Source organism: Papio anubis, chromosome 12 (genome assembly GCF_008728515.1).
Source record: "Papio anubis isolate 15944 chromosome 12, Panubis1.0, whole genome shotgun sequence".
Classification (NCBI taxonomy): domain Eukaryota; kingdom Metazoa; phylum Chordata; class Mammalia; order Primates; family Cercopithecidae; genus Papio; species Papio anubis.
This window is the reverse complement of record NC_044987.1, coordinates 72,237,733-72,258,320: the sequence shown is the minus strand read 5'-3', so window position 1 is coordinate 72,258,320 and position 20,588 is coordinate 72,237,733. Positions and strand designations below refer to the sequence as shown.

The 20,588-nt window shown below is 43.3% G+C and overlaps 1 protein-coding gene across 16 annotated transcripts in view; it reads right to left on the bottom strand.

The window, feature by feature from the left end:
* Positions 1-20,588, bottom strand: part of TEAD1 (TEA domain transcription factor 1) — a 271,440-nt gene that overhangs the window by 63,928 nt on the left and 186,924 nt on the right. For 6 of the 16 annotated variants that reach the window (XM_009186557.4, XM_003910207.5, XM_017948598.2 and 3 more), the window contains 5 exons: positions 18,403-18,467; positions 15,977-16,039; positions 15,825-15,887; positions 1,289-1,300; positions 352-486 (listed from right to left, as the gene is read on the bottom strand). In XM_009186557.4, coding sequence (XP_009184821.1) covers positions 352-486; positions 1,289-1,300; positions 15,825-15,887; positions 15,977-16,039; positions 18,403-18,467 — 338 coding nt within the window. The remainder of the gene's footprint in view (positions 1-351; positions 487-1,288; positions 1,301-15,824; positions 15,888-15,976; positions 16,040-18,402; positions 18,468-20,588) is intronic. The other 10 variants (XM_009186558.4, XM_017948604.2, XM_021926055.2 and 7 more) reach the window with 5 other exon arrangements.

Sequence of the window (20,588 nt, the reverse complement as noted above, 5' to 3'; positions counted from 1 at the left end):
AAAAGATAAAGAGAGAAGAGGCCTGAGCCCAACCCAGAAAGGCACATTTAATTCCATGTCTTCAGGGACTCAGAATTCCTTCCTCTTCTGATTTTCTCCCTCTTCCTTTTCATTTTTTCTTTTCTTCTTCTTCTCCTCCTGCTTCTCCTATCCCTCTCTTTCTCTCTAGCTCTCTGCCTCCCTTCCCTCCTTACTTTCACCACTTAGACTCAGTTATCAGTTGACAAGGTAGCCTTTGCCCTCTCACATACCTGACCCACGTGACAAGAAATGGAGGTGGGAGGCTTAACACTGGCCCATGCCAACCCCAACCCCAGCAGCTGTCATTACTGGACTGAGCTCATGACTTACCCCTGGCGCCCCTGGGAAGGTCGGGCGTGGAATCCCAGGCAGCCCCAGCTTGTTGTGAATGGCAGTGGCCGAGACGATCTGGGCTGAGGACATGGCTGCCATGTGCTGAAGGGCCTTATCCTTTGCAGTCTGATCCTTGAAGGTGACAGTGACACACCGACTTAATACATAACGCATGGCTACCAGGCAGGTTACACAGGCACAGCCACGAGCACATGGACTAAAATACAGAGCCACAAAATAGGCCAAAAAAGCAAACATGCATGGATAAATAACACAGCCAGAAGGCTAAACCACACTCAACCTACCGTACCTCTCAACATTTACTGGGAAGACCCAATGGGGCAACGCTTTTTTGTAGGGATTAAATCCATTTTCCAACAGAATGTGAAGCCTCTCAGAAGAGTGGACAATGTGTTTATTTAGCTTTTCAGCTTCCAGAAGGAGATTTCTCCAATTACTTAAAACATTTAAGGAAGAAAAAAAAAATAAAGGACCTGCTTTTAAGCAAACGGATGGGAGGAGGGGTGAGCGAAGACATGTAGCTGTGGACTGGGGTAGGACTGTGTGAGGAGCCCTATCTGTGTGTCCTGGCTGTCACAGGGCCACGGTCCCAGGAGCTGCTGGGGTCATGCAAGGCCTGGAAGCCCTGCAGACACCTGGTTGGGGAGGCTCAGAAGCAGCAGGGGGTGGGGGTAACAGGGCCAAGCAGCATGCTGGCGGGGCGCATGCTTTCTCAGGTATCCCCGCCGTGGGGCTAAGGCTACATGGGTTCATACTAAAGCCAGGAGCCTAGGGGATGCTACAGGTACGTGGTTTCTCCTTTTCCTAAACAGATCTTTTCTAGGAAAGCCAAGGCTAATAACACAAAGCTAGCCAAAAAAGTCTGCCAAGCACAGCTAAAATACAGAATACTCAGTTTGGTGAAAATACTTACCATGCTTGTTACCTGGATACAATAATAAACAATTTGTTAAAAGGATTGCATACAAAGGGATGTTTTTTTTTCTTCTTTGGTTAAAAAAAAAAAAAATATATATATATATATATATATGTACGTATGTACACAAACATATAATAATTGGGAACAATAAAATGCATAGGGGTGTGGGCCTTCTCACATTTTAGGAAGAATCAGTGATCCAGATGGCTATCTAGAAAGGCAATGATTGAGAAGGGCACCCAACAACAGCAATAATAAAAAACTACCCCCCAACTCCTTTGCACTGGTTCTATGGCTTCCCCAGGACAGACGGAGAAATCGTCAGCCTCCTGATATGAGACAGGTCCAGCGGGCACAGGCAGGGCTTTGAGCCTTGTAGGCATATAAAGGCTCCCGGTGCCAATAGAGGGTCTATACTCCAGGCCCAAATGCCATCAAAGCAAAAACAAAATGGTGATATCAAAATAAAAAGAGTGCTTTCCACCTCCAGGGAACGTCAAAGGGAGCTTCAGGCTAAGACACCAAGTACCAGCAGAGAGGGTGCTAGAATGCTTACTGATATAAACAAAGGTGATGAAAAAAACACATCAAGGCGTCACAAGCAAGGCCAAAGGAGTTTTTTAAAAAATCAAAGCCCATAAACAACTGTTAGGGGCTTCTAAAAAAGATCTGCTAGGTGTTCCCAGGGTGTAGATACTACTTTGCCCTATAACTGTCGGGAAGACCATGTGAATTTGCAAAAAGCTTACATTAACCTTTGAAAAACAGCCAATAAAGAGAAAGGGAAAGGGGAAGGGCCAGGCGTGGTGGCTCACACCTATAATCCCATCACTTTGTGAGGCTGAGGTGGGAGGATTACTTGGGCCCAGGAGTTCAAGACTAGCCTGGGCTACATAGAGAGACCCTGTCTACACAAAAAATAAAATTAGCCAGGTGTGGTGGTGCACTTCTGGCTACTCAAAAGGCTGAGGTGGGAGGATTGCTTAAACCTGGGAGGTCAAGTACGGTGAGCTGTGTTCATCAAGCCACTGCACCCCGTTCGCCAAGATGCTGACCCAATCAGAGCAGAAAGAATGAAGGAAGGAGAAAGGAAGGAAGAAAGGGAGGGTGGAGGGAGAAAAGGATGGAAGAAAGGGAGGGTGGAGGGAGGAAGGAATGGAAGAAAGGAGGGTGGAGGAGAAAGAAGGAAGGAGGAAGGAGGGTGGAGGAGAAAAGGAAGGAAGGAAGAAAGGAGGGTGGAGGAAAGGAAGGAAGAAAGGAGGAAAGGGGGTGGGAGGGAGAAAAGGAAGGAAGAAAGGGAGGGTGGGAGGGAGAAAAGGAAGGAAGAAAGGGAGGGTGGGAGGGAGAAAAGGAAGGAAGAAAGGGAGGGTGGGAGGGAGAAAAGGAAGGAAGAAAGGGAGGGTGGGAGGGAGAAAAGGAAGGAAGAAAGGGAGGGTGGGAGGGAGAAAAGGAAGGAAGAAAGGGAGGGTGGGAGGGAGAAAAGGAGAGAAGAAAGGGAGGGTGGGAGGGAGAAAGGGGGAAGGAGGAAGGGAGGAAAAAAGGAAAGGAAAGGGAGGGGAGGGGAGGGGAGAAAAGAAAACAGAGCCTAACACTTCCATTATTTTCTTTTTTTTGTTTTTTTTGAGACGGAGTTTCACTCTTGTTGCCCGGGCTGGAGTGCAGTGGCACGATCTCAATTCACTGCAACCTCCGCTTCCCAAGCTCAAGCCATTCTCCTGCCTCAGCGTCCTGAGTAGCTGGGATTACAAGCATGTGCCACCACGCCCGGCTAATTTTTCTATTTGTCTTTTTAGTAGAGACGGGGTTTCACCATGTTGGTCAGGCTGGTCGTGAACTCTCCACCTCAGATGATCCACCCGCCTTGGCCTCCCAAAGTGCTGGGATTACAGACGTGAGCCACTGTGCCCAGCCACATTAATTTTTTATGTCTTATATATTACTCTGGCTGTGACTGAAAAACTAAGGAGCCTCAAATAACAGCTTTTCATGGATGCACAAGGTCATTATGAACATCTGTAATGACACCTCCCATGGCCGAGTGACACTCCAAGGGCCCTGCAAGCTGACAGGATTCTTGGGTCTCAATAGAATGGCCAAAGTGACTCAGAATGATCCTTTCGCTGATGTTATCTCCTTCTCATCAAATGGCATTCTTCGACTTGGGGCTCCATTTGCTAATCTGTCAAATGTTCTAACCTAAAGCTAGCTTCCTCAGCTCACCTTTTAAGATTTGAAACATTTCAGATACTGAGGATGCCAAGAAAAGGGCAAATCTTGAAGTGGACGGGATTTTATGATAAACTGACAAACTGGGCCCACACATGCAGACTTCAGTGTCAGGCGATCTACTGTTGGCTATTCTGTGGCTTCACCTGCTCCACGCTGGTCCACTCCCTCAGAGGGTAGCCCGTGAACAGAAACCATAGCCCTAGTCACACCTACTCCATTCCCCATCGCCACCACCCTGACATCAATACAAATCCATTGGTTTCTCTTTGACCAGTCACTTTGGACTCCAGCCCCCACGCCACTCAATCCCTAATGAGGGGGTTATAAATGCTCTCAAGGCGGATTTCTGAAACTGAGGTAATGGCACAGGTATGACCACAGGTGCCTTCCTCAGCACAGAATAAGCCTTACAACTTCTCTGGGGCCCAGGCTAGGGGGATTGGAAAATGGCAGCACAGACGTCTTGCCTGCCTGACACGTCTGACCCATAACTACAAAAGAGCTTGAGGGCTTGGCTCCATTCCAGAACATCGTGGAGCATCTCACAGACCCGAAGAGTTCCACGTGTTTGAAAGTGCTGCAGACAAAGGCAGTTCTGCTTGCCCAAATACAGAATCTGTTTGTGCACACTTGGGTGGGGCAGCTCAGGAATTCTAAGTCCAGGTCCAAATGGAAATGAGTTCCCTGCATCTCCACATCCCGCTTTACTGAGCTGCTTAACATCTGCCAGGTTATTCAAAATCATTTGAAATCTTCATCCAAGTTTGATATTCTTTTTTGAAACAGGGAACTCAGTGTGGAAAAGGAGAAAAGCACCTATCTTTGCTGTTTGTCACACAGTTTCAGAACGTGATCTGTTTCTTCTGTTAAACAAAGTAAGGTTTGACTCTCTCATTACCCAGCATTCTACCAGGTACCTAAATGAAAACAGGAGTTCAAGAGCAGGAGAACAAATCAATTGCTTTTATCGCATCAACTTGCTCCAAGACTCTAAAAGGTGTACCCACTGGGGTGTCTGGAGACCTGGCTCCAAACCTGTCCCTGCCTGACATTAATGAGCTGCATTATGTGGATCAAGTCATTTAACGACTTCTAAGTTCTTTATTTACAAAATTAAAAGTTGCACATTTATGTGTAATGTCCTTCCAGGTTTAAAGGTACTTGTAGCTATGAGGGTAAATTCCATTATAAACAAATACTTTTTAATGCATATAGTCAAGGAAACTACTAGTGAGAAGATGGCAGGATGTTAAAATTTGGGCAGCTCTTGGCTGCTGTCCTAATAGAAAGCTAAGTGTGGAAAGGAAATTTTATCTCAAGTAGAGGTTCTTTCTGCACTTGACCTACCTATTTGAGAATAGGCAATTTTCTGCAAATGGACTAAAATGCCCATACCAGTGATTTCCTACCTTTTGTGGCTGATCTACTCTGACTACTCATTTAATTTTTATAACATCTCCCCTTTATCTACAATATATATTGAAAATTAAAAGGATTAAAATGTTTTGTTTAAAATCTAATGTGACCCTGGAAATAGTAAGCACCACCAGGATATCTTGAAATCAGAACCAAGGGTCTGACTAGAGACCCACTTATCCTGAAATGGGAATTCAAAAGGATGCCAAGCTAAGAGATTTCAATGGAAGGATCTCTAAATTGTCATTTTCAGCCCAAAGATACCTGCCTGGCTTTGAAAAAATAACTCTAAGTGTCAGACTTGAGCGAATTGCTCCTCTGTGTCACTCTAGTCTAATATCCCAGACTTTGAAGCATTCGACTCTATCCTCACTACTCATCCCCGCTCTAAAGACGAGGAGGCTAACCTATCCAAACAAGTGAAGCTGGGCAAATTCAAAAACATGCTACATTTGTACACCACACTAATTTTAAGATGTTTTCACACCAACATTTCTGAGATGTGGATGATATTTACAAAGGATGAGCACATTGTTTGATCCTGGAAAACTGTTAGGTTAATAATGAATTATGCTCTATGAAGTCTTAGGTTACAGGAAATATTCTGAGAGACAGAGACGGGGCAGGCGGGTGGGCGGGGAGAGAGAGCACACACATGCATATGAGCAAGAATAAGAAAATTGCATCCTAGAAAAGTTTGGACAAGTTCACACTGACTCCTTATTACTGATTTTCTGTCCCTCTATCCCTAAGATTACAAAGAATGAGGCCATAAAAAGCCAAATATCTGGGGAGTGGAGAAAGAAAATCTCCCTTTTCCAACTGAACCCCAATCCAAGCCCATGACCTGCAATGCAGAAAACACGCATGGAGCAGGAACCATGGGTCTATGGACTTTGTATGGGGAAGACGATGGGTTCTAAGAACAAATGGTCCAACTGACCTGAGACTCGGGATGCCTGTCTCATCATCTACCCTACTTTTGTCATTATCCAATTTCCAGCACACCATACTCAATGGTCGTGCTGCCTCTGCTACATGGTCCAGCAGGCTGTGTCATGCATAAACTCATCAGCCTGAAGCCTTACAAATTGTTATTGTTCCTAAGTAAAAACAGGCTTTCATATTTCATGAAGCAGAGCAAGGTTACTGCTGCTATAGCTCTCTGTTCTGCTGACTGCCTCCTTTTTATGGTTGAAATGGACACAATGTTTGGAAAATATCTACATGTAATATACATGACAGGAGGGCAAGCAGTATCATAAATGCACATGGCTGGAGTGCTGTACTCTTAAAACTCGAGGACATCTCATGGATCATTCTGGATATCAGAGGAGTCTTGTTCCCTTCTCTTCCTTCTGCTTCCCAGTTTTTGATTATTCTGCAGAATCAATTATCTCATACTCTATAGGCATTACCATGAACAAATTTTAAAGATAAAATAAAAAGGTTACATGCTTGCATATACAATATATGATAGCTGCCATATATGGAATTTTAATGAACAGCATAATCAATACCTTCCAAACAGTTTATTCATGGGCCATAATTTCAGAATTTAAAGATAGGATTCCAATCTAATTTATTCATATAGAAGTCCATCAACTACATTAGAAAAAATAGTAAAGTCAAAAAACGACCATGGATTCAAAAACTCTTGACAGTTATTAAATGTTTTTTCTCCAAATGTGCTTTAACCAGCAACATAACATAGTGCAAGGGAGGAAAGACAGCAATTTGCTTACAAAATCACTTTTTCAGAAAAAGACAAAACATAAAATACTTTCCTAATAAGTAATTTTGCAGATGTTATTTCTAATCTTGTACTATGTGGATTCACATGACCTCTGCAATTACTAGCCATACCCCTTGAGCAGATAAACATCACAGAACTGTATTATGGTTTTGGAGAAAGGATGGAGGGCACTTTATTTTTTTTTCTAGCTATGATCTCTAATTTGCTTATCATTAGAAAAGGCAGGACTAAATACAAAAGGAGGCTATTTCGGTCAGGTAACAGCTAATGCAGAGGACAGAAGGCACATTCACACTTCTCCTGACTTACTGTCTAATAAGTAGCAATTAATTCATCTTATTGTATTTCCAAATGCCAAAGACTCCATTCACATCCAAGGAAAAATGTTCAAGGCTTTTACTATTGTTCATTTTTAAATATATTCAGCTATATTTGGTATTTTATAATTGTCAACAGCATTTCCTTTAACTCTGATGTGGGGCTTCACATCATAAAGGATTGTAGATGAGAATTATAGATGAGCAAACTCATAGGTGTGCCTCATGACTCTCTCCCAGGAAGGCTGGGATTTAGGACAGCTTCATGCCAGATCCAGGTGTCTGGGAGAAGGCACCCTTCTGACCTTAGCCCACTTTTCTCTAGGAGGTGACAGCAAGGAGCCAGAGGACCCCAAACTGGCTCCAGGCTCAAGTTTAAGTCCCAGAGTGAGTCCTTGCTCCCATTGTTTATCTTCTGTTTCCTTCAAACATACAGACACAATGAAGAGGGCTCAGTGGAGGGAGACAATACAAAGCATCCCAAGTCAGGAAAATGAACCTCATCCTGGACTAGTACTCTCTGGGAAGGCAGCAGGACATCCTGCGAAGAGCTTGGCTTTTGGCATCAGATATCCCTGGATTAACTTCAGACTTGTGACTCTAAGCAAGTCAGTTAACTATTCCAAGCCTCTGCGTCCTAATTTATAAATCGAAGATAAAAACACTTCCACTCAGGACTGCTTCAAGTACTTAGCATGGTGCTTGCAGCCTTGGCCCTGGGTGAGCCTGCAGTCTACAGGGCCCAGGTGACGGACTGGCTTTCCAGGCTGGATCCTGCTCGGGACCTGAAATGCTCAGGAGCCCTAGTCCTCACTAGATAATCTTTCGGATTGATGTCACTCTAGGGCATTATCTAAGTTGGAGGCCAATTAACAATGGGTTTTCTCTATGAAGAGATAAAAATGTAGAATGAGGCTGTTTCTGTTGCCCTTAAAAAGAAAATCCAAACCTGGCTCAGTTCACACAGAATTATCTTTATCTACATATTCAGTGCTCTGGCTCCCATCGTTAATTTCTCCATCACCACACTGTTGGTAAGTGGTTCTAACTGAAGCCTGAGAAATTGTCTCCAATCTTAGTTTTTGTTCAGTTAAATTAAAAACAAGGTAATAAAAATATCTTTGAGGAGAAAGGGTACATGTCATAAATGCTAAAGAACTCCCCCTGAAGACTGGGAAATGCCAGGAAAGATTGTATCATTTCCCAAATCCTGTGACAAGGCCAAGTGTCTTGGTGCGGACGCAGACAAAGGAGGTTGTTCCTCAGGCTTTCCTTGCCTCCTGTACTGCTAACAGCCACGTCCTGAAGGAGCAGAGTGGCTCAGGGGGCTTTACCGGCACCACAGAGTGAAGCGAAGCATGTCTGCTTTCCCTGTGGACAGGCCCATTCCTGGATGGAATCAGTGATGATACAAACATGATTCAGCAGTGTGGACTTTAGCAATGCCCCAGTGAAGTTCTTGAACTCAAAAGAATTAAATCAACAATTTGAACTTTAAGCTCTGTGCTTATTGGAAGGAACAGCAGATTGGAAAGAATGGCCTGTTCAGAAATCAAATCACAAAGGCCACCAGGGCGAGAACAAGAAAACGGCCCCGGGGGAGCACATGTAGCTCATAAATTAGTCACCAGCGACTGGACATAATCAGAGGGGCTCAGGTCTTTTTCTGCTCTACTGGGATGATGCAATGTCAGCAAGTACAGGTTTTTCTTCAGTACACATCCAGAGCCTGGCATGAATACATCTACCGCATAAGATGTATTCCTGCTGAGGGGAGGGCATGGCGAAGACTTCCTTTCCTCTTAGTTTTGTCCCGAGTCATACACTCACCCAAACACACTCGAGAAGTGAACCAGAGGTGGTCCATCTTCATGGGAAGATGGAGATGGCCCACAGTGTGGTGGTGCTTCCCAGACCTTGGCTGTGGCTGCCACAGCTTCTGAAAACAGCAAGAAAGGATTGCCTTTTTGCTGCTAATGGGGAAAGAAGGACTCTGAGCGGGGTCTGAACAACTTCCTAGGGCGACTGAACATACAGAGAAAGAGACTCAGGCATGGAACTCTATAAAGAAACTCTGAGTAGGAAAAAGACTGCTTAACACATAGAGAACGCTTCTGCATTCTTTCTACATGCTAGGATAATAAATTCCTAGAGCTTAAAAGAACAGTTAATGACTTTTTGATGAATTAATGGTGAGTGAAACAATTCGAAGTAGAGAATAATTTCTAAGGCTGTGAGCTAATCCTCAGACATGCTGCTGCTTCTCACTACTCCACTGGAGATGCCAGTAGGGGCTAAACTAAGGGAAAGGGCGAGATGGAAGACAACAGGTAAAGCTGGTGTTGGTTACCTTGCTGTCTCTGCAGCTGGTGACGCAAGGTCCAAGGGAGACCTCTAACTCAGCATCCTCGGGTCCTTAAAGGGATATTCCATAGGCCTAGAAGCCTCTTTCACACTGCAACTGCACGGATTCATCTTATACTTTAGAATTAGACTCAGGCCCAGCTACGGGCTGTGGGTCATCTATAAAACCTACCCCCTTGAGAGCAGTGGATCAAAAGGGTTTTGTCTGAGTAGGAGGCAAACACACAGCACTCCCATCACTAAGAAACAACTCCTTCAAAGCTAAGCTCTCTTCTAGGCCTGTAGTTAGTACCCTAGCTTCTGTCCTAGACATATATATATATAAAATAAATAAAATAAAATATATATATATATATTTTTTTTTGGAGACAGTCTTTCGCTCTGTCACCCAGGCTGGAGTGCAGCAGTGCAATCTCGGCTCACTGCAACCTCCACCTCCCAGGTTCAAGCAATCCTCCTGCCTCAGCCTCCTAAGTAGCTATAACTACAGGTGCACACTGCCATAACCTGTCTAATTTTTTGTATTTTAGTAGAGACAGGGTTTCACTGTGTTGCCCAGGCTGGTTTCTAACTCCTGGGCTCAGGCAATCTGCCCATCTCGGCCTCCCAAAGTGCTAGGATTACAAGTGTGAGCCACCGTGCCCAGCCTTGTCCTAGACATTTTGAAAATGCCCCAACCTCACTGCGGGGGGGGGGGGGGGGGGGACCGGGGAGAGAAAATCCCCACAACTCTGCATGTATAAATTTAATTTCCAAAATTACTATGCTCTGGCCACAAATGCCTTTTTTTTTTCTTTCTGTTCTCCATCTTACCAAGCTCTTGAATCTCAGCTTCAATCTACTGGCGCCTTGTCTCTACTATCCCAGCTTCTCTGCTCCTGGTTCACTGTCTCCTCGCATTACTCCCTTTCTAGTTCAACCATTCCCTATATTTCCTGGACCTCGTATCTCTCCTTTGCAGTCATGGTCTGTATCCAAGGTAATCAAATTGTTGGCCGAGTCTATCTTAACTTAAGCTGCTAAAAATTCCAGAGGAAAAGTCTCATGTTGGTGCCAATGGCTATTGCACAAATTCATGGTAGACAATTGGGCAAAAATCGGCTGGGCACAGTGGCTCACATCTGTAATCCCAGCACTTTGGGAAGCTGAGGCAGGCAGATCACTTGAGGTCAGGAGTTCGAGACCAGCCTGGCCAACATGGTGAAACCCCGTCTCTACTAAAAATATAAAAATTAGCTGGGTGTCATGGCAGGTGCCTGTAATCTCAGCTACTTGGGAAGCTGAGGCAGGAGAATCACTTGAACCTGGGAGGCGGAGGTTGCAATGAGCCGAGATGGCGTCACTGTACCCAGCCCAGGCGATGGAGTGAGATTCTGTCTCAAAAAAAAAAGGACAATGGGCAAAAATCTAGGAGCAAAAAGAGAAGAGAGTTTTCACTGCATTTGATTTTCTAAGGGAAATAAATGGCAAGGAAAGACACTGTGGGTGGTAGGAAAGAAAGATTAATTTTAGTTGAAGAAGGAGGGTAGGTAGAGGAAAAAGTACAGAATAATGTTTGCCACTTGATTTTTCATTTAAAAAAAAAAAACTTACATAATGAAAATGATCAATTCCAGATAGTATAAACATGAGTGTTTAATATGATATTCTCTGTACTGTTTAAATTTTGTATATTTAAGATTTTGCAACAAAAACTTCATAGTTAATTTTGATGCACTCCTAGTTAATTACTATTAAGAAAACCCAACTTTTAATAAGTTAATTTTTAAATGCTGCTATTGAAAATCTTTCTGAAAAATTCTGGCACACAATACTTTTCAGACTTCATAAGGACAGAACTTACAATTTATTCTTTAAATACAAAGTGTAGAAAAGACTACAGAGCGGGCAGAGAGCACTTTTCAGACTTCATAAGGACAGAACTTATAATTTATTCTTTAAATACAAAGAGTAGAAAAGACTACAGAGCGGGCAGAGAGCACTGAAGCGGGGAGCCAGCCAAGGATGAGTGCTAAGTGCCACGGAGCAGCCCCGAGGGTGTGGGTTGGCCCTTGGTCCTGGCCTGCGACTCTCTTCCCCACTCTTAAAGCAGTCCAGGAATTAGCCTCCCTGACTCCGGCTTGGCCTCCCTCTTATTAGCTATCCTGCAAAACCCGGCTGGTGAGGTCTTTTCAGAGTGTTAATTTGTATGAGCCCTGTGTACGCCCTGAGGCCCACAGATGAATCCCTGCTCCTCAGTGGGATGATCAAGGGCCCTTCCCTTAGGCTCCTCCAGTCTTACCTCCCTCCGTATGCTCCCAACTACACAATGTTCTTCATCGTCCCCCAGATAGTCCCAACTTTATGGAAATTCTCTGACTTCAACTATGTTTAGTTCTAACGACACTTCTCCATGAAGCTTTCTTTAATTCCCCACTCTCAGAATGAATCACTCTTTTCACTTGGTCAGCCTCTGCACTATCCTGTTTAATTTCTACTGCAGAGCCCCCTAGCTGTGGATACCCACTGGAAAAAATAACAGAAAATTTCAGCGTTCCTCAAGAACACAAACTCTGGATTCAATTCTACTGCCCAACATCTACAAAAGGACCTAGAACACACTTGGGTTCTCAATGAAAACCACTGGACTGAATTCAGTAATCATTCCTACGCCTTTCAAGTTCAAATCTATGTAGAAATCTTAGACTTTCACTAGAATGATTTTTTTCTTTACTAAAATTTAAGTCTACACATTTTGGGGGTGATCTAGTACACAAACAGCACATTGAGAACAACTGCCAATTAGCAGAAGCATAAAGCTGACCTTTAGAATTTATTCTAACAGATTTCCAGAAGAGCAACTTTTGTAGCTAGGATGACTTATCTATCAATGTGACATCAAAATGACCACTCTCTCCTGGAGTCTGTTTTCTTCCGAGGAACATGGCAGAACTTAGAAACTACAGAACTTAAAAACATGGACTTTAAATGGGACACAGGAGCTGTCTGTAAAGGCTGGAAGGGACAGCATAGGAGGTAGACACCTCCTTTTCCTTCTGCCTATAACAGGTGGTTTTTCAAACCTGATTCAATGGAGTAGCCCAAGAGGCCATTACTAAGGATTTGAGAGAGAAAGTTTCAATTAGAAACATGAGTTTTGCTACTTTAAAAAGGCTAGAAAACACCAGCCCAAAGAACTCTGCTACATCCTTCCCTGGAGTAAAGAGAAGCTTATGAGCAACAAGGTTCACAAGGAAGACACACCTGGCAGTGGCCTCCATTGTGGGTAAGCCACTTTTCCAACTCCACAGAGGGACAGACAAATGCAAGCCTGGCTTTGGTCTTCAAATGAGAAGCACAGACCTTTGTCTACCCCTTCCATGTCTGAGTTTGTGGAGAAGTGGTGACCAGCCTGGCTACGGCAGTGCCTGCAAGGGTAGTTACTGGGATGGTCAGCCACCAGCCACCTGCTCCAGGAGGCCTTTCTACATGTTCCCAGGCAAAGCACAGTGTCTATTTTAAGCTTGGATACTTCCTGCCACTACCCCCTGCTCCCCACCCACCCAGAAACTATCCTTGTTGTCTTTTGGGATGACCTCAATTTTCTGTAGCGAGTTTATCTTATTAGCTAGCATGTAAGGCCAAAAAGACCACGGCTATCAGCCTGACCCCATGATGACCTTGGTAAAGATGCTTGTCCCTGCCTCCTCACAAATGTGCTATTAGACTCCAGAGCTGAACAAGGGGGTATGGATGGAGCTGGGACACCAACAGAGTTGAGCCCATATCCTGGTAATGGCTGGTTAGGAAGGCTAAGTATGTGGTCTTTGAGATAAAATGTTCATGGAGGGAATGAAAGCAGCACCAACTCCTGCAAGCAGGTGACAGCCAGCCTCCCTCTCTGTGACTGTCCTAATGCCCTCAGAGTAGTGACAAGCAGTTCTGTCTCCAGGACCATATCATCCCCCCAGTTACTGATGACCCTCACAGCACCAACCCAAATTAAGTCCACATTTTGACCAAGGGCTCAAAGTTAAAATGTGGATGCCAAGTGAAGGGCTGGTAGCAAAGGCTGAATGCCCAGCCCCAAAGACTGTGAGGGATGACAGGTTAGGTACAGTGTGCTGGCGTGAAGCCCTCTGCTTGAAAACATTTGCCCACCTCCACTAGATAAAATTTTACCTAAAAAAAAAATTCGTTTAGGGTGCAAAAAGATCTGAGTTCAAATCCTGGCTTCACCACTTACTAGGAAGGCTTTGTGACTAGTCAATTATACTCTCTCAGCCCCCGTTTCCTCAATATCATGCCCCAAAAACAGAATACTGTAGTGAGCTTAAATGAGGGAGCACGCATTAGGCTGTCTTTCCTGTTTCAATTCCCAAAAGTAACAGTACACTCCCCAGGAAGCTCATCCCTGCACCCCACATTTCATTTCGGCTGTTCCTGCTAACACTTACCCAAAGTGCTCCTCTAGTTTACATTCCCATTTACACGGCCAGCTCCCTGAATAGGAGATTGGCTGTTAACTGCCCATCACAGTGAGCACCATGCCTGGAACACTCAGTTGGTGTTAGCAGATGGAAAAACAAAGGACTCCATTTTTCCAAGAACAATATGGTAGGAAAGAAGGGAAGAAACTACAAGAAGACGGAGGTGGTTCTTGGAGCTTAAATGCTGAGCCAGTTGCTATCCTACTGCTTCTGTTTCTGTCTCTTCCTTGTGCCTGCCCCAAAAGAGAGTGGCCCAGAGCTGAAAGTCAAGGGAATGTTTCTTTTTTATTATTGTTAATTTTTTTTAGAAACAAACATCAATACAGCTGTGTATTTTTACATATGTACATGTATAAAGCAACAGAAAAACTGTTTCTATGGAAGAAAACTCTAAAATTCACCAAGTGAGAAAAAGACTGCTTCCTATATCCCATGGGAATCCCTTCTGAACAGAAGAGCTTTATTCATCACCTATAGGGCTTTCAGTCTAGGGCTGTGTGCCTAGTAAGTCCACAGGAACCACACAGACGGTGCAGAAATACAGCAATTCATATCATCACAGATGGAAACAACATTGTTATCTGTAAACTTCTTTGTACATCATTAATTCATTAGCTCAGAGAAACTAGAAACAGAGTCAGAACTTGAGCAAAAACTGGGGTAGTTACATCCATATAGAGAGTATTGCACCTTTGGTTAAAAAGCAGGATCTATAAAGTTATCTTAGTCTTCCAACTGCTCAGCCAGTGCAGCTAAAAGCCAGCCACCATCAGCCACACGTGCGAGCGAGCCAGCATGCTGCCCACTGCAGAGGGCACACCAAATGCTCCTTCCTAATCACTTGTCCTGTTCCACAGCCAGCCTTGTTTGCATAAAAAAAAGTAGAAGGACTTTGGGAAGAGTCCCAGTGTTCACCACTCAAGTGTTGTGAAACTGTACTGTTTTTTAGTTCAGAACAAAACCACAAATTTAATTACTGTATAGAAAAATATCAGAACAGAACCAAAAAAGGCACATGGGAAAGTTATCAATATGGGCCAAAATCAATTTTTATTATAAACGAAGGCTCCTCCTTGCAAACTATAATCCCTTCGCATTTCTAAAATAGGGCACTATAGAAAAATAAAAGTCAGGTATGTTTTATTGTAAATTTTATAAAGGGAAAAAGAAATAAGCTGTATATAAAAAATTATCAATGCCCCCATTTTTCCTATATATTTTGAGACTGAAAAATGAGGTACAAGTAAAAAAAAAACATGTAAGTGAACTCAAGTACAAATGAAACTGCAAATGGGTTTGATCAAGAGCTTTTCCATCTCTAAGATCTATCTTTTTTTTAAAGGCCACTCCTCAGATTTCTCTCTTAATAAGAGTGCCGTTCACTTAAAAAACAGTAGTAAGCAATGTGGAAGAAATCTCGCTGAAAATACTCTGCAGGAAGAGACATGCATGAAAAAGACGTATTTTTTATAAGTCTTCTTAAAAATACATCAAAAGCATGAGTTAAAATAATTTCTAAATTTTTTAAAAAGGTAATTTCATGACCACTTTGGAAATGATTCTAAAGAATTTCTACTCAATTTTGCATCTCTGGACTTTTCTTTTTTTAAGTTTTTCTAGCCCAGGGCTGCTTGGTGGGCATCTGAAGGTTAAAAAAAAAAAAAATCACGTTTCTGTGCTGAAAAGTTATCAAGAAGAGCTCTCTGCTGCATTTGCATTGTTATTAGGAACACACACACACACACACACACACACACACGCGCGCGCGCGCGCAAACACACGCACGCGCTCGCACACACTGAGTTTAATGTGAGGCTAGTACAGAAACAGAGAGATTAAACACAAAGAAATGTAAACAGCTCTCACATGCAAGGAAACTAGGTTACGAGAATCCCAGCACCAGGCATTCACCAGTCACCATGGAAAACAGGAAGTGAGATGCATAGCAACCACAAGCCAAAAAGCAGAAAAGCGCATACCTTTAGCTTGGAATGAAAATCACGAGATTTCCTTCTGGCAAGAACCTGAATGTGACTAGACACCTGCAGGGTAGGGGAAGGGAGGAAAACAAAGGAAAAGCCTGTAACCATGGAGATGAAAAGCCCCCTACAAGTGGGCAAGCCAGACGTACCTTAATGGCGGCTTGAATTTCTCGAACTTTCTTTCTTGCTAAGACCTGTATATGACTAGACACCTACATTGTTCGGGTTTATGAGGGGAAACAAAACAAAACAAAACAAAACAAAAAAGGAAATCAAATATAAAATCGCTACTCTTTGGGAGGGTTTTGGGGTGGGGTTGGGGGGGGTGGTTATTTGCATCTCAACAAAGCTCTGCAGTTAGGAATACACAGTCCCAGCCAGACACAAGCCCCCAGCGCTGCTCTAAGCTTTTCATACTGGGTCATCACTGCAGTGACTTGATTCAGGATGAAAATTAAGACTCATCTTAGTTTTCCCATCCGAGAGAAATCATGGGCACTGGGAAAAACTAATTTTGGGAGGGATGAGAGGGGCTGTTTTCATTCTAAAATTAAAAAGGTGGGGGTAAAGGTAAATGAAAATATTTATAGCTTCTCAGTATCAGGAGGGAAAATCCCTTTTTCTCAATTTAGAAGAGACTATCCATAAATTAGCACATTCTGCAGAATCAAAAAGCTGAAGCTGTCAGTTGTATTCTGATCTCATTAAGAGCTCTGGATTCTGTAGCAAATGTTAAAATAATACTGACATGTAAATTAGATCTCAAAGAGAAATGGAAAGACCCAGTTAGCAGAGCTGCTTTTTTTTTTTTTTTTTTTTTTGCCCTTATAAATATCTTTAATCCTTCAACTCTTTTGGGTATTGACTGGGCGCCAAGTGGATTTGCATATTGTTACAAAGCGAAATGTGTGAATACAGCCAGCCAGCCATCCTGTTAAAAATCTGGGTTGAAAACCACATGGATTTGCTGAACAACAAATTCACATTGGAGAGGTATCACCAACTGCTGCCTAAAAACATCCCCAGGACGCCGGGGCGTGGAAATGTAGCCAAGCCCAGCTTCTGAAACACAATGATTCCACTGAAATTTGCATCTCTTTCAGTGGGACTTGGTTAAATTTAGAAGAGTCCCTCAGTGAAGGGTCACCGGGCAAATGACCAGAGCTCACAGACCAGCAGACAGCCCAGGTCCCGCACTGTCAGTATATAGGTGATTAGATCCACTGGTTTCTGAAATTTAGAACCTTCCATTTAAAAGTTCAGCAACTCAGACTGTGTGGTGATTACCCCATTTCCAACTCTCCAGCGGCTCTAAAACAGGATTTATAATAAACGGTCCTTTTATCTTTAACTTTGTCTTTGAGCTTAAATTATTCAATTTTTTTTTTCCAATTTGCTTTGGTACTTTTCTTTTTTTAAGTACAGAGAAGCAGAAACTCCCCCATCCTCTTCACCCCTCCATCTGGCTCCTGCTGTTACTTGTTTTCACCCGAATTTTGTTCTTCTGTGATTCTCTGACTTGATGAGGGCCACTAGCATCCCCCAAACAGACAATGCGCTGCCTCTGTGCGCTGGCAGGAGGCCACTTCTCTTTGTGCTGACTCAGCAGCCAGGCTCCCAGGCTGTGGCACAAGTAGCATTCCTGGGGAAGAGCCTCTCCCCGTTATAAACACTCATGAAAACAATTCCTCACTGGAAAGAGAACTGAAATCTGCTGCTCAATCTTAATGAGACCACAGTTTAGCTGGCTTTTTGGTCTGATTACAGTTTTTAAGGTTCATGCCGTATCATTCAGCATAAATCAACATTAAAAAATAATTATTTTCTGTTAACAACTCACCCATGAGGTTTTTGGGTTTTTTCCCCCCTCTTTTCTTTTTTTGGTTTTAAACACTAATTTCTCATCCGTTCCAATTCTAAACTGGCTCATGTCAGAGATTTGGGCTGTTTTACATCTGAAAGAACGAGGGAAGGCAGAACTCTGACAAAGGGCAGAGAATTCCTGATACTGCTCTGCACAGAGGTATTGAAGTTGTAACTTCATTTCAGTCACAGCAGCTACTGACAAAAAGCCATCGCTTAAAAAGCAACAGTTCCCTGGACTCACATCATTTAGCATTACATTAAGGCCAGTACTCAAGGCTGCTGGTGTTACTTTTTCATTGAAATTATGACTAATATATAATCGTTCCAGGATTTTACAATGCACAAATTCTCAAAATTTCATGACCTGCAAGTGCATTTGCACCTGCAGTTTTTGCAATGTTCGCAGGCACACATTTTGGGAAAGAAATGTTAGCTTTGAAATATCACACAGGAGCAGTTCATACACTGTCCTTAGCAGTGACACTTTCCCACATGAGTATAAAAGGAACTTGTAAGACCACATAATAAAGGGTCACTGAAATGATGAACAGTGAAAACTGAGCCAATTTAAAATACCTTCAACACTGACGTCCTTATAGGGAACTCAAATTGGGGGCTCCTAGGAGCCAAAGCATAGCCAGCCACTGCAGCCAAAATGCCTTTGTGGGCCATTCGCTGACATGCACAATTTTCAGGTGGGTTATTTTACCTGTTTTCTGGTCCTCGTCTTGCCTGTCCTGAGTTTGATGTATCTGGCTATCAATTCATTCCTACCTGAAAGATAGAAGAATTTACCATGAGGTGGGTTACCAAAAAGCCAAACCAACAAAGCCCCTGAAAGCAAGAAACAGAATTCAGAATCAAGAATTTTAAAATTACAACTATGTGTTTACTAATGCTAGAAAAATAAAACAGCACAATTGTCTGCAAAAATGTTTACCAGGAAAAATTAAGATGAAAGGCATTTAAATTTAAACTTAGACCAGCATCTGAGAATAGAAATTTACATTTTCTTTTTTTTTTTTCTTTTAAGACGGAGTTTCACTCTTGTCACCCAGGATGGAGTGCAATGGCACGATCTTGGCTCACGGCAACCTCCGCCTTCCAGGTTCAAGTGATTCTCCTGCCTCAGCCTCCTGAGTAGCTGGAATTACAGGCATGTAATCCTGCGCCTGGCTAATTTTGTATTTTTAGTAGAGACGGGGTGTCTCCATGTTGGTCAGGCTGGTCTCGAACTCCCGGCCTCACGTGATCTGCCCACCTCGGCCTCCTTAAGTGCTGGGATTATAGGCGTGAGCCACCACGCCCAGCCGAAATTTATCTTTTTAAGATGTGCCTTTTTATCTGTTTGTATGCTGATACCGAAATGGGTGGTGGCTCACTCAAATAAGCAATAAATACAAACAAGGATTAGTCTGGGAATAAACCCAGTTCTCTTCTAGTCTTTGATTTTTCATATTCACGTTCATATTCATTTTCCTTCTCATTCAAGTTTCTACTCATAGTTAACTCCAGCTAGAATCACAGTCACAAGTGAATGAATGAGCTGCTGTGGCCATGGAAGCCCTACAATGACAAGAAGCTAACCGTACGAAAGCAGACATCCTCTAAAGGTAGCCAGTGAAAAAATGACTCAATCTCCTCCAAGTTATATAACCTTCTGGGGAAAGAACGATGCCCAAAAGTATAAACAAAAACCTTTTATCTGTATCCCACAAGGAAACTGAGAAGTCTTAGATAACCTGACTTCAGAAAACCATAATATAATAGGAAAAAATATCCCCAGAAGCTAAGCAGAGAAATGTATTACTAAGATACCACGTGAAATAAAAATCACTCATACAAGACATGGGTTCTTCTGAGCAGCTCCTATTTACGACTTCAACTTGCTCTAAATACCAGGAACTGAAATTATTTCTACATACTCTATACAGTAAACGGAAAACCACCATTTCATAGCACTACTGTTGGCTGGTTTTGTATCAGCTCAGCTCCATCCTTGTGAAAAATTCCTTTGGTCGGGCCGGGCGCGGTGGCTCAAGCCTGTAATCCCAGCACTTTGGGAGGCCGAGGTGGGTGGATCACGAGGTCAGGAGATCGAGACCATCCTGGCTAACACCGTGAAACCCCGTCTCTACTAAAAATACAAAAAACTAGCCGGGCGCGGTGGCGGGCGCCTGTAGTCCCAGCTACTCGGAGGCTGAGGCAGGAGAATGGCGTAAACCCGGGAGGCGGAGCTTGCAGTGAGCCGAGATCGCGCCACTGCACTCCAGCCTGGGTGACACAGCGAGACTCCGTCTCAAAAAAAAAAAAAAAGAAAAAGAAAAATTCCTTTGGTCAAGAACAAGTCTGAAGCCCGTTGCTGTGGCATTCACTCAAGTGCTTTACCAGCCTGAGACAATTGTGCTAAATGCTACTTCTCCTTCAAGGCCTCACTTGGATGTCACTTCCTTGGGGAAGTCTTTTCTAATTGCCCAACTAGGTTTGGTTGTCTTGCTCCACACCCCCATGGTGGCACAAACTGCACTTCTCCTTCCTAGGATGTACCCAAACTGTAACAGTATTTATAACTTTATAGCTAGTTGTAAAATTTGAGTTTTGCTGCCTCACTTCTTCCCAGGTATACTGCATACTTGAAGAGGGGAAGAACTCTGTCTTCTTCCTCAAAGTACCCCTAGCACCTAGCACACCGCTGGGCACAGAGAAAAGAATGAATAAGGAAATAACACAGCCTCTGCTGAAAGGAAGTGACCATATCCCCCAGATCTTCCCTAGCAGACTAAAGAACTGGAAACACTGAAGACCAACATCAAAATGTCCTTAGGGAAATCTTGTCTGAGAATTCCAAAGACTCTCTCATCGCTGCCTAGAATGTCCTATAGTCATGGCTCTGTC